Genomic DNA, 17,590 nt, shown 5'->3' on the forward strand with positions numbered 1-17,590 from the left:
GGATGGGTAGGGAGCCAAGAGAGAACCTAAGGGTGAGGATTAAAGTGAGACCAGGAAAGGGTGGCATTACAGTGGATGTCTGCTATCGGCCACTCGACCAGGAGGAAGAAGTATATGAGGCCCTCAACAGGCAGATAGGAGCAGCCTCACATTGGCAGGCTCTGGTCCTCACGGGAGATGTCAACCACCTCAATATTTGCTCAAAGGACAACACAGCAGGGCATAAGCAATCCAGGAGGTTTGTGGAGTGCCTGGATGAGAAATTCCTCACTCAGGTGACAGAGGAGCCAGTGAGGAGAGGTGCTCTGCCTGACCTCTTCCTCATCAACAATGAGGGGCTTGTTGGGGATGTGAAGGTCAAAGGCAGCCTTGTGACCATGAGATGGGGCTGTAGTGACCATGAGATGATGGAGTTCAGGTTCCTGAGGGCAGGCAGGAAGGTAAAAACAATCTCAGAGCCCCGGGTTTTAGGAGAGTAGACTTTGGTTTCTTCAAGGATCTGCTTGGAAGAGTCCCATGGGATGTGGCCCTGGAGGGAAGGGGGGCCCGAGAAAGCTGGTTCATATTCCAGGATCACCTCCTCCAAGCTCAAGAGAAGCACATCCCATCAAATATGATGTCAGGCAAAAATGCCAGGAGAGCTGTGTGGATGAACAAGGAGCTCCTGGCCAAACTCAAACACAAGAAGGAAGAATACAGAGGGTGGAAATGAGGATGGGTAGCCTGGGAGGGACACAGAGACATTGAGCATGCAGGGAGAAAGGTAGGAAAGCTAAAGCCCAAATGGAATGGAATTTGGCAAGGGATGCCAAAGAAACCAAGAAGGGCTTCTGTAAGTAGACAGGGAACAAAAGGGAAATGAGGGAAACTGTGGGCCCATTGCTCAGTGAGACTGGGGACCTGGTGACACGGGACGTGCGAAAGGCTGAGGCACCGAATGCCATCATTGCCTCAGTATTTGCCAGCAAGATCGGCCTTCAGGAATCCCAGGTGCCAGAGACCAGGGGAAAATCTAGAGCATGGAGAAGTGCCTTGCTGGAAAAGGATCGGATCAGGGAATACTCAGGCAAACTGGACATACATAAGGCTCTGGGCCTTGACGACTCCTGATGACTTCCTTATCGTTCCTGTGCCTGGAAAGGGTTTCCAGCATTAGCTGCTCCATCATCTTCCCAGGAAGGGAGGTGAGTCTGACTGGCCTGTAGTTCCCTGCGTCTTCCTTCTTTTCCTGCTTGAAGACAGGAGTGACATCTGTGCTCTGGGCCTCTTTATTTGGCTGGGCTCTGGGCCTCTGCGTATCGACTGAGGTCTGGCACTTGGCAGGTCATGGTGTTATGCCATGGGACATCCCATAAAGATGTGGCCAGCTCAGAGAAAGGGATGCCATGAAGGAAGTGATAGCAGGTGTGGCCATTTCTTGATGGCAAAGAAATATAGGGTGATCTATCCAACTCCTCCTGCCTTCCTTGCTCCAAGCTCCCTTTAGCTATGAAATGTAGATGTATCATATGACGATACAAATGTGTCACCAGAACACAGTTTCCCCATTCAAAGTGATGGCAGGAAATATATTTCTGGAAATGGCTGTATAAGTCTCTCTTTCCACAGAGGGAGAGAAAGGGTCATCATCTTGCTGGTCCGTGTCCATGTCCTATGAAAAAACTCATGAGAATTTACAGAATATATATTCAAACTCCATTAGGAGACACTCAGGATCACTATGAACTGAGGATTTCTCATATCACGCAATGTGTGAGCAGAAGAATTAAGAACTGTAGGGGGGAAAAAAAAAGAATCCTTCCTTACTGTTTAGTATTGAAATCTTTGGACTTTAACTAGACTCCTGAAATCTCTCTAATTAACCACATAAGAACTGAAGACCTAAAGGAAAATTATGCACAGAGCATTGGCTCATTAGGGCGTTTTGCATGTTAATTAGCCCCCTGGTGCCAAGTTCCTGAACTGCAGGTCCTGAAAGATTGAACAAGTGTCTAAAGAAGTAAAAGTCAGCAGCAAACCTCCGAGTTTCTGAGAGTGTTCCTGGGCCCCAGGGAGGACCATCACTCAAGAGACCATGGAGGGAATGACCAGACAGGGAGATTTACAAAGGCATGTAATGATAGGCCAAGAGGTAATGGCTGTAAGCTGAAGGAGGGTAGATTTAAATTAGATATTAGGAAAAAATTCTTCTCTATGAGGGTGGTGAGTCACTGGAACACGTTGCCCAGAGAAGTTGTGGATACCCCCTCCCTGGAAGTGTTCAAGGCCAGGTTGGATGGGGCTTTGGGCAACCTGGTCTAGTGGAGGCTGTCCCTGCCCATGGCAGGGGATTGAACTAGATGATCTTTGAGGTCCCTTCCAACCCAAACCATTCTGTGATTCTGTGGTTGTCCCTGGGAGCTGGTAAAACAGGAAGTCAGAAGCATTGGTCACATGTGGAAAATCAAATGTGGGAGTGGCTGTGAAATCCCTAAATGTGTTTCACCAAGCAGGATGGCCAAGCCCTGACCCCCATTCCCTGAAGAGAGGATCCTTTCCCTCATGAGATGCTTACAGCTCCTCCTGGGAGCAGTGTGATGGGAGGGTACGTGATGCCTAGTGCAGGTCAGCGGTAGGACACCTCCCAGGCTCTATGGGGGGTGGGTGAGGAGGCAACAAGGCCCTGGGACTGTAAGGGACTGGGGCCTTCTCACGGGATTCAGTGGAAGAGACAGCAGCCACTGTGGAGAGGACAAGGACTTCTGTCCTGGTGTTGGAGGAGGGCCCAGCCACACCAAGGCTGTCAGCTGTTGGCACCACAGACGGTCCTACACTGTCCTGTGCCTGTTCCAGTTTCCCTGAGGACTTTAGCTACCTCCTCCTGCTTCCTCATCTCACTCTGACCTTGGGATCTCCCAAGCTTTACTGATGCCAGTGAAAGGCAAGATGCTAACTGCAGTACAACTTGCTTAGAAGAATGAACACTAATTGAGACTATGAGCTTTTACCTCAGGGTCCATGTGACCTGAAGACCCAACCTAAGCCAGCTCTTACCAGCTGAGAACATCCCATGTCCATGATAAACCCATGGAAGATTTACCTTTCAAAAAACCGGGCGTATAACCACGGCCAGAACAGCAACCGACCAGCATCCAGGATAATCCCCCCACCTGAGCAGGACATCGCTTTAGAACAAAGAGAATTAACATACCACTGACCGTTTGTCTGCACCACCTGCACGGGACAAGGATGTAGGAACTGATGAGCCCATCCCTTAACGTGAGTGATTGCATTGGTCTACACAACTGTACTGTAACAGATACAAACCCTGCTTTCCTCTGTACTGGGGTCCTCCAGCCATTAGGCTGAGGCACCACTGCCTGCACAGCTGAAATAAGAGAATAAATTACCTTGGTAATTCTATGCTAAGCTTCCTTGTCTCCCTCCCCAGCCAGCAAATGAAGGACTTGTATGTGCCACTTTGGCCTCACTGCCTGTGCCTGCAAAGACAAAGCTGTGGTTACCTGAGGACTTGACAGTGCCTGTGAGTTCCCCACAACCCCTCGGGCATCTTCCAATGCCCTGCTAATGTCCTCTGGCACCCAAAATAGCCCAGTCCCAGACTTGCTTGACTCCTGCACTTATTGCCATATCCCAGCACTGAAATGCATGTCCTCCTGCTGCTGCTGCTGCTGCCTCCAAATCACAATTCAGCCTGATTCCCTTCAGCATGACACCCCCGCAGCCCCACCACCACTTCAAGTCTTCTTCCTGCCTTTAACACACTCACTGCTATGCATACACCTTTCTCTCTGCCTGCACCCCCATGTGTCTCTCAAAGCCTTCCTGTTTCCCCTGCAGTTGTGGGACCTCCCTCCAGGAGGGTCGTGCATTTTCCAGGATCATGGATGTTTCCTGTGGTCCATCCAAGTGTGGGGAGTGAAGGAGGGGAAGAGAGCAAGGTCAGCTCCTGAGGCATGACTGAGCACAGCCACCCCCAGCAGCGGGCATTCCCTATCTGCCAGGCTGAGGCATGCGCACAAGATGGAAACATCTTCCTTATCTCTGATGTGCACAAGAAGGGACTTTCTTTCTGCCACCTTCCCAGCAAAAAACTCGTCGTCATCGTCATCGTCGTCCTCCTCCTCCTCCTCCTCCACCACCCATACAGATCCACTGCTTTCCATTTCTGGGCTCAGATGTGGCTGTAAGGACTTGTTAAAGCCATCAGCCATCACCTTGTTCTCACTGACATCCCCTGACTCTCTGTCCCAGGCCTACACACGGCCAGTCACTGCTGCTCAGGGCCACTCACTCTTCAGAAGAAGCTGGCCAGAGCTGGCCATTTTCCCCAATGCAGGCACTCAGCCCAGCAGGAGGATGGAGATGGCCGCACAGCGAGACTTGCCCATAACCTGGGTGAACGGTCAGGGCTGGAAATGGCTGGTGAGAGAGGCTGGGAGGTGACAAAGGCCCTGGGTCACCTTCCCGGTCTGTCCATGCCACCAAGGACATAGACTGGCCTCCTCCTCTCTCCTGCACATGCCTGTCTCAGCTCCCATCCAGGAGCCCTGTCTCTGAACCACAGTCCCCCTGATGCGAGCCCTCACCCTGCACGGTCACGCAGAACAAGCTATACACTGACGTTTCTCTCTCCCAGAAACATTCCTCCCTGCCCTCTCTCCAGCCCTGTCTGCTCTGGCCCCACAGCAGTACTTGCCGCAGGCTGCTGCAGAGCTCTGGGCACTCGCCCCAGAGCCCCAGCCCCTCTGAAGGGCAGAGAAGCTCCTGGGGGGCAGAGATGGGTGGGCACAAGAGAAAGGAGGTCAGTGGCACCCTGTGTCCCCTGTTCTCCTCTCCAGCATATCCTGAGAGGTCTGCAGCCCCTCCGTGCCATCCTGTCTCCCCAGGCTAGCACAAGAGCCCTGGCCCTTGGGGTCCTCAAGAGCTCCTAATCCCCCAGGGACAAAGCAGCCTGCCCCAAGCTGGGGCAGCCAGAAAGTTGTTTCATTTCTGCTCAGCTGAGGATGGATCTTAGACAAAAAAGTTCCTGTAGGTTCATTTATTTACCTTAAATAAAATGGTTTCCCATTTATACATGGTCTATTGGTCACACAGAATGGGTGGATATTTAAGAGGAGGAATAATATTTATTTGTAACACAACATCATGAAAAGTGGAATGAAGAAAAAAAAATGTAAAGAAGGAAAGGCAGACTTGGCCTGTCACGACATACACAGGGAGTCAGTTTCAGAGGAACGTAGGCAGTCTATGGCTGCTGAAAGACATCCAGTCATCATTTTCCTCATGGCATCCTTGAGCTCCTGGTTCCTCATGCTATAGATGAGGGCATTCAGTGTTGGAGGTACCACCGAGGACACAACAGCAAACAACAGATCAAGAGATGAGGGAGAGATGGAGGGGGGCTTCAGGTAGGCAAATATGGCAGTGCTGACAAACAGGGAGACCACGGCCAGGTGAGGGAGGCACATGGAAAAGGTTTTGTGCCATCCCTGCTCAGAGGGGATCCTCAGCACAGCCCTGAAGATCTGCACATAGGACAGCACAATGAAAACAAAACAACCCAAAAATAGAAAAGTACTAAAAGTAATAATTGCAACTTCCCTGAGGTAGTCTGAGACTGAGCAGGAGAGCTTGAGGATCTGGGGCAGTTCACAGAAGAACTGGTCTAGAGTATTGCTGTGGCAGAGTGGTATAGAAAATGTATTGGCCATGTGCAGCACAGCATTGAGAAACCCAGTGCCCCAGGCAGCTGCTGCCATGTGGACACAAGCTCTGCTGCCCAGGAGGGTCCTGTAGTGCAGGGTTTGGCAGATGGCAACGTAGCGGTCGTAGGCCATGATGGTGAGGAGAGAATACTCTGCTGAGATAAAGAAGAGAAAACAAAAGAGCTGGGCGGCACATCCTGCATAGGAGATGGCCCTGGTGTCCCAGAGGGAATTGGCCATGGATTTGGGCACGGTGGTGGAGATAGAGGCCAGGTCGAGGAAGGAGAGGTTGAGGAGGAGGAAGTAAATGGGGGTGTGGAGGTGGTGGTCGCAGGCTATGGCAGTGATGATGAGGCCATTGCCCAGGAGAGCAGCCAGGTAGATGCCCAGGAAGAGCCAGAAGTGCAAGAGCTGCAGCTCCCGTGTGTCTGCGAATGCCAAGAGGAGGAACTCAGTGATAGAGCTGCTGTTGGACATCTGCTTCCGCTGGGCATTGGGACCTGTGCGAGGAGAAAAAGTCATTGAAGAGCTAGGGGAGACTTCTATGAGGAAGAGGCTTAGTGATGAGTGAGGAGAGCCGGTCGGTCCATCAGCCCTGGTCTCAGCCGCCCTGTGCTGGCACCTCTTTGAGCTGCAGGATGATCGCACCCGGACGTTCCCCCCAAAAGGAGCTGGGCACTGCTGAGAGCAGAGGAATCCATTTCCCAAGTGCACATCTCCAACCCCCTCAGCCTGTCTCACTCTACCTGAGCAGGATCTCAGCCCTCCCCTCCCAGCCGGGAACACAGAGGGCTCTCTGCAGCTGTCCGCAGGCAGCCACCCAGCAGCGTTTCCATATCCTTAGCACTGAGGGGTCTTCTCCATGGGGCTCCTGGAGACCACCGGGATGCCATGGGAGAGCTGTGCCCTGGGGGAGGGCAGCCTGCAGCCCAGCAAGACCCCTCAGGGAAAGAAGCAAATGTCCTAAAGATGGGGTGTCCTAAAGAAGGGAGAATGGGGTCATTTGTATCCCCTGCAGCCCGGGCATTAGGCAGGCACTTGGACACTTCATTCCCATGGACACATCTGCATGGCAAGACCCACAGGGCTGGTCTCTGAGCTGCGTCTGAACCCCACCCCCCCATCCCAGCAAACCTGGTGATACGATCAAGGGGAGCAGAGACAGGAGGGGAAACCCAGAGAAATGCCACAGTGCTGCTGCCGATGGAGGCACTCGGGTATTTGGTAATGTCCGCTCCTCAGGGGTCAGGCTGCCGAGAAGGTGACCTTCAGGGCAGAGGCTCCGCTGGGTGGGAGAGCAGAGCAGGGGGTTTCTCCGGGGAAGGTGTCTGCACTGCAGGGGATGGCAGGGAGGTGCCCCAACCCCCCTTCCACAGCATTTCTGGGAACAGCTGCCTCTCACTCCCTGCCCATGTCTCTGCTGCCTGGAGCTGTCCCTGCCAGGAGCTGTTCCTCTGTGCTCAGGTCTCCTCCCTGCCTGTGCTCACAGAGCCCATGCCACCGGCTGTGTGCTCAGCTCTGCCCTGCAGACCCCTCCTGGCAGCAGGGCACTGCCCAGGGGCACCTCTGTGTGCAGGGGCTAAGGAGCAGCTCAGACAAGTCCTAATGGGAACTGGGCTCTCAGTGCCTTCTCCAGAGCACAAAAAGAAATTCCCATCTCCCCCTGCCAACCCCGTTGACAATGATGAGACATCTCAAAGCACAGACTCCTTCCTTTCAAGTGAATTCTGCCATTTTTCCTCCTGCACACAAACATCCTCCCAGAAGATCCCACAGGCTGTGGGATGTACCAGCTTGAAGAGGTCCCTCCAGCAACCACAGCTGCTTTTCCCTGCAGACACAGACTTACCACGTAGGGGGCTGTGAAGAGTTCTCTTTGAATCAGCTCTCAGCATCCTCTCACCCCAGGCTGCCTTTAACCTCTCTTCTCCTCCCTCCTCTCCCCTCGGTGCCTGCAGGCAGTGCCCTCAGCCCTGCTGCGCTTTGCAGAGGAGCTGCTCCTGGGCAGAGATGTCTCTCTGCAGTGCTGCCCACTTGCCATGAGCTCCCTCCGTCCCAGGAGCCCGGCCCAGCTCAGCAGCAGAGGACCAGCCCAGGGCAACATTTCTCTGCCCTCCCACACTCCCTGCAGATGTCCCTGGGGCTCCAGGGCTGAAGCTTCTCAAAGGCATCAGGGTCTCTCCTGAGGAGCGCAGGCTGACGCAGACTGAAGTCATCACTGACTGTCCCTCTCTGAGCACTGGAGAGATGGATTTCAGAAGTGGGATTTTTCCTCCTGTGGCATGGTGGTCTATGAGAGGTTGAAATGTTCCCCTCCCTTAACCCCTCTCCCTGTCCCATGGCCAGGCAGGACACCGCAGCAGTGACAGGCAGGGATCATTTCCCCCCACGCAGGGCAGGGATTCAGCGGTGTCCATCAGGTCTCTCCTCTCTGGTGAGTAGTCTGGAGACTGGAGTGGGCTTCAGCTCTCCCCCACGCACCCCACAGACCCACAGGAGGTGGGATTCCTCTTGCCTCAGCTCAGTGTGCACACCGTCCATGAGTCAGTACAGTGACAAAGGACTGGCCATTTTTTCGCTCAGCAATGTCTAAAGCCAGCCGGATGGCTTTCACCTCTGCAAACTGACTCAATTCACCTTCTCCTTCAGCTGTTTGTACGAGTCGTCATGGAGGACTCCATCCAGCAGCCTTCCACCTCAGATGTTCTCCCACAATATGACAGGGTGCATCTGCAAACAGGGCATACTGCTTCTCATTTTCTGGTGGTTTATGACATGGTGTGTCCTCTTCAGCACGTGTCACGTCCTCTTCTGGCAACACTACAAAGTTTTGGCCTTCTGGCCAGTCCACGATCACTTCCAAGATTCCTGAGCAGTCGAGGTTTCCCATTCGAGCCTGTTGTGTTATTAGCACAACCCCTTTACTCCACATAGCATCAGTTTCATTATGCAGAGAGGGTTCCCTCCCTTTGAACATCCAGCCCAGTACAGGCAATCGAGGTGCCAAGATGGGTTGTGCTTCAGTACCAACTCCTTCTGAAGTGGCTCAAAGCCCTTCATATGCTGCCAATATCTTTTTTTCAGTTGGACTGCAGTGGGCCTCAGATCCTCCATATCCCCGACTCCAAAAACCCAGGGGTCAACCTTGAGTCTCTCCAGGTGATTTCTGCCAGAGGCTTCAGGTGGGGCCGTGGTCCCTGGCTGTGCTGTAAAGCATGTTTTTCACTTCTCCTCCGGTCTAGACTGGCCCAATGGCTATCACACCAACTATCTCTTGTCTAATTTGTTCAAAGGCTTGTTGCTGCTCAGGACCCATTCAAAGCTGTTCTTCTCCTGGGTCACTTGATAGAGAGGGCTTATGATGAGACTATAACCTGGAATGTGCCTTCTCCAAAAACCCACAACACCTAGGAAAGCCTGTGTTTCTTTTTTGTTAGGTGGTGGCAACAAACCTGTTATTTTATGGATCACATCCATTGGGCTATAACAATGCCCATCTTCATATTTTGTTCCTAAATCCTGGACCTCCTGTGCAGGTCCTTTGCTCTTCCTTTATTTTATGGCAAAACCAGCTCTCAGAAGAATCTAGATCTCTCTTTTCCCTTTCTCAAACACTTCCTTTTCTGTCTTGCCCCACACAATGATGTCATCAATACACTGCAGGTGCTCAGGAGCTTCACCCTCTTCCAGTGCAGTCTGGATCAGCACATGGCCAATGGTACTTGCTGTTCTTGAACCCGCAGCAACCCCCCAACAGAAGGATCCTCTGAGGGACTGGCAAGCTAACGGCTAAACATCTTCTCTGTACTCAAGGCAGCTATACCAAAAGCCCATTGGTACCCTGTTGGGTCTTTGAAGTACCCTCTCTGGAGGTGGTCTATGCCAAGGATGCTTCTGGACCAGTCCCAATGGGGTGCTTTTGCCACTCTTTCCCAGTTAGGCTTTCCTCAGCCTCCAACACAGACAGTTCTTGGGATCCTCCTGTCACTCCAGAAATGCAGCTGGGTTCTGCCCCTTTGTAATCTGATGGCATTAGAGTACATGCGCACCGGAGTCCCCAGAGCTTTATACTCCCATGGGGCTGATGTGTCAGGCCATCCATCCCACACGGCCCAGTAAACTCGGTTGTCCCTTTCCTCTGCCCTGTTGGAGACAGGGCCCCTTTATTCCTGGTCAGCGTATTCATTCCTTGGGTTTTGTCACTGCAAAGCAGAAGTCCCTTCATCGGGGCTGAAAGTAAGATCAGCCCTTCTACTCTGCCCAACAGAACCTGGAGCAGTAGTTTCCCTGGGTGGATGCCTTTTGGCTGGTTCTTTGTCTGGCAGTTCCAGTACCCAAGCTTCTAGTCTCCAGGTAGGTTCACCATCCCACGTCCTCATGCCCTCCCCCTGGTCACACAGATGGAACCACAGGGTGGCATGTGATGTGTGCCACCAGTACCTTGTCCTCTGATCAGAAAAAGGCTGAGTCTTAATAGGTGAAACCTTGGTGTCTATGAGAGAGGAGGGCATCTGCTTTTAAATGCAGGGACAATTACTGGGACAGTTTCTCCACAGCTGAGAAGCAGGCCCATAGGGAGGAAGTGAGATTCTCTTTCAGTTCCTGGAGGGTGCTGGCCAATCCATCCACAGTTGGTGCCTCTGCCTCTGTCCAGCTCTTTATCGCCGGGGTGTTGGCATATGTTAAGTGGCTATCAAATGCCATCTGCCTGATTGGCACTTACCTCAAAGGCACCCTTGACCTCTGCTAAGTCAATATTCCTCAGTTATGACAGTGCGTACAATTCATCAGTTCCTTCCAAAATAACTTCAGAATACAAATCATGTCACAGCATATTTAAACAAGTCAAAAAGTTTAAAAAACATTTTTTTAAAAAAAAGTTTTTAAAAAATTTAAGCAGTCAAAATGAACATCTTCCAGGTGACTGCCTGCTCTTTGGGCAATTTCCAAAGCAAATATTCCAATAAGTGGCCTTCAGTCTTTTCACAACTGATCCACAACAGGTCTCTTATTTATAGTTAGTGTCCCGTAAAGATACAGCCATATCCATAACCCTTAAAAATGACATATAACGTCAGTGAAGAATCCAAGCCATGTACAGTTCTCATGAACCACTTCTCAGTCTATTTTTATTTCTTTGAAGCCCCGACAGCAGCCCGTACCATCATGGGAACAAAACCAGTGACACCTTGGTTTCACTGAAACTCGGGCAAACCCCCCACTGCCTTCAAAACCTAAACCAGATTTTTACCACCAGCCTTTGATTCCCACCTTGTGCCTCATAAGAATGAACTATCCTCAGACCCTCGTAGCCAGAGGACTAAAACAGAGCACTATTTCAGTGTCAGACATGTGACATGGACTGCTGGATGGTTTGGGAAGTGAATGGTGATGGGGAAGCACAGCGTGGTCGCTTGAATTACTGTGGCACATAACAAAGAGGGGATGACCTTACAGAGGAACATGCCAGCCTGACAAAGGATTCGTGGATCTGCTATCGTAATGGTGATGTCCCATGGACTCAGTACAGGCAAGGAGTGCAGTGCATTCAATGCTGCTGTTGCTGAGTGTGGCTAGTGGATTTGCTGGTCATTACACATGGTTACTTCTGACCCTCAGCTACCGAGGGTAGAGACAAGTAAATACGTGCTGCATCTCCTGACTGAGACCTTACTGGCCCTATCTCCTGCCAGTGCTAGCTCACACCACCAGTAAAATTGCTGGTCTTCTCATCATGCAGAAATAAATAAATAAATAAATAACTATCTGTCCTGTTATCTATCTCTTCTGATAGCTGTGGGCATCTACGGGGAGGCAAAACAGGGGTGCCTGAGCTCGTTGATCCAGAATATGCCCGTCTTCATTATGAGTATGTCCCTGCTAACAGAGGTGCCAGCTATTCCCTCTGCTCTTTGGGGCACGTGCATCCTTGAAGAGAGCAGTGATGGCAGATGGTGTGAGTGTCACGACTGGAAAGAATGGGTGCATCGATGCCAGATTGCTGGAGAAGGTCTTGCTTGGCTTGTGCGAGCCAGGCCAGCAGCTTCCCCCAGCAGCTCTCCCCACTCAGAGGGCAGAGCTGAACCACTTGCGTACAATGCCACAGTGCTCCTGCCCCACACTGGTGAGAGGATGCTGCCCAGGGCCCCCAGGATGGTGATGTCTGGGTCAGGGGTGCTGTGAAGGAACCCCCCCTGGAAAGCCAGGGAGAGCTGCAGGGCAGGCAGGGGGGCAGAGGGAAAGGGACACAGTGCCCCTGGGGAGACAGCTCCATCACCCAGGCTGCTCTAAGCTCCACTCCTGCAGGACTCCCCTGCCACCAGGCTTTCCCAAAGGACAGTGACACCCCGGCTGTCAGGCTGCTCCCCCGGGACTGCCCCCACCTCTGGGCTCCAGCCTGTCCCCAGGGGCGACCCAGGAGTGCAGAGTGCCCCAGGACCTGCTCTTCCCCGGTCCCTCAGCACTGCCCTCCTCTGTGGGCTCTGCCCACTGCCAGGGCTGGAGGGAGCCCAGGTGTCCAGGCTGCTTTACCCCCCCCAGACTCCCCCCGATCAGGCACTCTCATGAAGCACCACGATTGCTGAAAGGGTTCCTTGTCCCACGGGCCCAGGGCAAACACGGCTTATCAGAGATGCTGTGGGGACAAACATCCCTCCTCTTGCCAGGGGAGCTCTGTCTCCGTGATTAGCTCCGAGTCACTGCCTGGACACAAGTGCGCACTTCATCGTGTCCCTCTGGATGGCCACATCCTGCTCAGGGACAGCGCTGTCCTGGGTCAAGGACAAGGGCATTGAAGGGACACTTCATGGGGACAAGGGCCTTTGGTGAGCTGCGACCAAGTCCCAGCCAGGGCCAGGGCTGGAGCCAGAGCCTTCTTGGGAACGGGGTCACAGGGACCCACTGTCCGGGGGCAGCTTTGCAGAGTGGGACCCATGTTGTCTGGCAGGGCATGGTGGCCCCAGGCAGTGGCAGGGGGAGGGCCAGGGCAGGGGATATTCCCCTCTGGCCTCTGCTCCGGGGAGGCCGTGCCTGGGGACTGGCCCAGTTTGGGGCCTGCAGTACAAGGGAAATGGCGGGGGGGCTGGAGCTGGGCACTGCGACCACCTCAGCACTGCCCCCGAACTGAGCCATCATCTCCCGGTGCCCAACATTCATCAGTGCTGCCCATTGCCTCCAGCAACTGAAGATCCCAGTCACCTGGCTGTGCCCACTGCCCATGTCCCCAGTTGTCCTCTCACCTCCCAGCGTTCCCTAATCCTGGAGTCCACGATGCCCCAAGAAGAGGGATCAGTCCCAGCCCCCATTCTACCCAAGGGGCTGGAGAGGGGTCAGAGACAATCCTGCTTAGAGACCCCTGGTTTGAGGCTGGCGTCATCTCTGGGGGAGTCCTGGAGGGAACGACTGGCCTGAAAGGTGAGGAGCACGGGGAGATGGCAGTGCTGGGAGGTGAGGGGCACTGGGAGATGGGGGATCTGGCTTTGGAGAGCTGTGGGAGGAAGGTTTTGTGTTAGAGCAGTGGGTTGTCACCGTAAGGCTGTCAGAGGCGCACTGCCCACCCCCCCCTCACCACCCGCAGATGCCTGGGCCCTTCCCTGTGCACCTGCCCCATGCCGGAAGCTGGACTGATGCCGAGGAAAGGGGCTGGATCAGAGCCGGAGGCAGGGGTGACTCTGTGCCAGGCTGGGCTGGTTGCCAGGGCTGGTGTCTCTGCCAAGCCTGGTGTCTCGGCCAAGTCTGGCTTTGCCCCGGGAGCTCTCAGGTTGGGGAGGGGCAAGGAGGAGTCCTGGGAGGGATAAATCTGCCCCTCACCTTCTCCAGCTTCACCCAGGACTCACCACACTGCAGAGGAAGATGAAGGTTGCAGTGCTCAGCATGGCCCTGCTCTTCACCATCCTGCTGTGCACCCCAGGAGATGCTCAGGTGAGTCCCCAATGCCACGGGGAGGGTCTCAAGGCTGGGGATGGGTCACGGCTGCAGGACATCAGCTCTCCTGCAGCACAAAATTGTAGTGGAGAGCCCAAACCCCCTTGAGTTGGCCTCTCCCGTTCCCAAGCAAGGAGCTCCTCCAGGCTCCCCCTCACCTCCAGCCCCAGCCAAGACAGCTTTCTCCCTCCCACAATTCTGCCTGTTCCCTCCACAATTCATCTTCTTGTGCCCAGAGCCTGAGTTCCTCAGTGAGTGGTTGGACCTGCCCCCTCCTGGGAGGGTCCACCACAAACTCCTGTGAGGGCCCCCACTAGTTTCTTGTCTTGGTGGCCACACATCTCTCCCTTTGGGCCTCCCCATCTCATCCTTTTGGTCCCCTCAGACATCTCCTCTCCAGGATCTCCTCTGTGTCTTACCTACAGTGCCCAAATGCCCTCCCAATGCCTTTCTTTTGGTCTTTCCCCTCAGTCCTTTGCCTTTCCACTGCAGTAGTGTCCCCAGATGCCCTTCCTTGAACCCCCACTTCCAAACACTCTCCCAATCCCCTTGTTTCTGTCCTCTGCAATCCTCTTCCTTCTGTCCCCACCAACCACCTCTCTTGAAGTCCCCAAATCCCCTCCACTTCAATTCCTTTACCCCTCACTTGTATCCCACGCAGTCCTGTCCATTCAACACCCCCAGCCCAGTCCCTTGGGGTCCACTAATTCACCCCAGAGCCCTGTATTGGGTTGTGTCCCTGCCACACACACCCATTCTCTTTGGATGCCCTGAATTCCCCATGCGATCCTTGTCTCCATCCCCACCCCTGGTCCCTGCATGAACAGGTATCCCAGGTGACACTTGGAGGAATGATCCTGGGGGGGGAGCAGAAGGGATTTTTCTCCTCAGACCAGGTGGAAGCCATGGGCCTGGGGGGACTGGGGACACCTGTGTCCCACCCACAGCCCCACCAAGGTCCAATTCAGACCACCCCTTTGCTCATCTTCCCTAGGTTCTCTTGGATGGAAGCGGAAGTGATAGCCTGGATGTAAGTAGTGGGGTGGACTTGGAGGGTCTCCAGTCTGGGGAAGTGGAGGGCACCTTGGTCCTCCCATCCCTTGCTGGGACCAGGGACATGCCAGTGACCAGTGAGGTCTCATGGTCTCTCTGCAGGTGGGGTTAGTGAAAGACGGGCGAGTGAGGAGCACTGAGGTGGGTACCATGAGTTCTGCTGGCCCCAGACTCTCCCCTCCATGGCCACGACACTCCAGGGCATCCCAGTGTGCCCCAGTACACCCCAGTGCACCCCAGAGAACACCCCTGCACCTCATTGTCTTCCCAGAGAGGTCCCCTTCCCCAGGGTTCCCACTGCATTCCCATCCATCCCATTACAACCCGGTACACCCCAGGATGCCCCAGTACACAGCCACGCACCCAGGTGGGCCCCTTCCCCAGGGCCCCCACTGCTTCCTGGGCACCACCACACAAACTCCTGTACCCCATTTTTCCCCAGAGGCACCTTCCCCAAGGACCCCATTGCTTTCCCCTGCCTCCCAGTACACCCCAGTGCAACCAAGCGTGTCCCTAACCCTCCCTTTCTCCCCAGCCCCGTCTGGCTGACGTGTTGGAGAGGCTTTTGCGCCAGAAACGCCTGGTTGCCTCTGTTGATGTCTAGGTGAGCAGCACCATGGTGTCTCCAGCCCCACAAAGGATCCTGGGCCCCGGGGGATGCCTGAGCCCTTTGGGGTGGGCAGAATGTGGGTATGGGAGAGGGAAACAGAGGGGACTGTCCATGACCCATGCCCCAGGGTAGGCTGGACACAGCTGCCCCCCTGCCTTTCCTTCTACCTAGTGGGGCTCTACAGACCCAGAGGGTCACCGTGCAGACCAGGTAGGGGCTCTGGTGCCATACAGACGCCCAAGCCCACTGTGAGGGCTGAGTAGGGCTCTGGGGGATTTAGGGGCATCCCTCTGGGTGCCATATTGATCTCAGGAGAGCCAAGTGCTGTCCTGGGTGTATTGGGGGCTCCAATTCCCTTCTCCTTCCCCAGGTCTCTGCAGACAGAGATGGTGGGGGCAAGGCCCCTCTCATTGTTCCAGCTGACACTGGGGGTCACGTTCTGGGCTCTGTCTTTCAGGACTGGAACTGGTGGTGACAGCCCTGTCCTGCCCTCCCCCTCCAGAGGCAGGAGGAGATGATCATCCCTGGATGACCCCCCCCACCCCCTGGGAGCCCTGGGCCATTTCCTTCTAATGATCAATAAACCCCTTCAGCAAAGCTATGCTCTTGTGTGTGTCTGTGTGTCCGAGTCTCTATGTCCCCTCTCCTCTGCCAGTGCCCCGGGTCCTCTCTGGCTGCACCACTGCCATGAGCAGAGCGGCTGAGGGAGCCCGGATGCCTGGGGTGTCTCTGCAAAGGAGATCCCCTTCCCACCCACCACGTGGCCCCCGATCAGGGCAGATTAAGGCAAACTGGAGTGTCCCCCCAGGAGGCTGGGAGAGGCAAGGGGCAGACGGTGACAGCCCTTGGGGCATGTGGTGCTTTGGAGGCACAGCGGGAAACAGGTTCTTACCAGGGCTCCAGTGAGCACCATCCCCCACATCGCACAATGGGGTGTCAGGGCAGGAGAGGAGCACGGAGAGGCAGCCTGGAGCCCTGGGTCCTCTGCCCCACTCTGGGAGGGGTGGTGGTTCCCTGCCCCATGGACTCAGCCCTCCTGGCTTCACAGGAGATTTCAGAGCCCCATGCTGGGCCCATGTGCCTTCCTGGACCCCCAGCCCCACACCCTTGTTGGGGGGCACCCCCCATCACAGACCAGGAAGGCAGGTCATGGGCTCCAGACACTGGACAGATGTCTGATGACACTGATGGCACAGCTACAGGAGGTAGCTTCTCTCTATTGTTAGCGCCATCAGATCTCCGATATACAGTGTTTCTGTAAAACTCAGATACTAGAGTTATAGCATGCTAGTTTGTGAAATACTGTACATTTCATTTCCAGAAAGTACACACAAGAAAACATCTACCTTCTTAGCTCAATTGTCACAGCTCTACTACACAACACAAACTTGCAGGCAATCTGGTACGAGATCTTTGTTGAGCTGAACTTCAGACCGCCAATGTAAACGTAAGCATTTTCTTCAGTGAGTCTCCATGTACTGGTGCTGTTTTCCAGCTTGGTATATCCAGCGCTCCGTGCTGTTTTAGTGAATGTATCTGCTCTACCCATACGTGCATTGCCCAATATTACTTTTCTTATCAAGCTTTTCTCCATTCTTATGTGCTCATGTACATTAAATCATTTTTTTCAGGGATTTCTTTAACCTGTCTCCTGTCACGTGCCAGCTTTGTTTCTGAAGCCATGAGAGCCCTCCACATGCTTCTGATCCACAGAGAGTCCAACAAGAGATCCTCGACCTCACTCACCTTGTGAGTCAGTTAGAAGCAGCTGCTTCACAGTTCCAAGGTTATGGTGCTAAGCTTTCTATCTCTGCTGTAGGAGTGTCCAGTTTGGGGATCTTTTGGAACAAAGAAGAAATAGGTGGAGTTCTGGAGTCCGTGTCTCTGGAACTGTTCAGACAGCTTCCATTGGAAGAAGTCTTTTTGCACTGAAGCCCACTAGCATTTTGACTAACATCTGGCAGGCTTTGCTGACACAACAGTTAAAAAAAATAATGACGCCTTCAAGTAATTACAAAAGCAAAAAAAATACTGCCAGACGAGCCACATTATTATTATACCTTCTTTCTTTTCTGTCAGGTTTCTGCAGGCAAAAAAATGGTGCAGATGTTTTCTTTTCACATGAGCTGCCTCAATCTTCATGCTTTTCTTTAGTATGCTTAGGTTATTAGCCTGCCTGTAAACTAATATGAAATTTAGTGTTGTAGCTCTTTTTTTTGTCATAATGTTGAATCACAGCGCCACGGGATGTCCTGTACAGGACAAGCATCAGTACAGATATCAGTGCAAGTTGGAG

At 53.7% G+C, this 17,590-nt stretch overlaps 1 protein-coding gene across 1 annotated transcript in view; it reads right to left on the minus strand.

The window, feature by feature from the left end:
- Positions 1-3,881: 3,881 nt before the first annotated feature.
- The window catches only part of LOC129196850 (olfactory receptor 14A16-like), a 30,032-nt gene continuing 16,323 nt past the window's right edge, over positions 3,882-17,590 (minus strand). Inside the window, exon 2 of the mRNA XM_054804820.1 lies at positions 3,882-4,245. Coding sequence (XP_054660795.1) covers positions 3,882-4,245 — 364 coding nt within the window. The remainder of the gene's footprint in view (positions 4,246-17,590) is intronic.

The sequence above is a fragment of the Grus americana genome, chromosome 27 (genome assembly GCF_028858705.1).
Source record: "Grus americana isolate bGruAme1 chromosome 27, bGruAme1.mat, whole genome shotgun sequence".
Lineage (NCBI taxonomy): Eukaryota > Metazoa > Chordata > Aves > Gruiformes > Gruidae > Grus > Grus americana.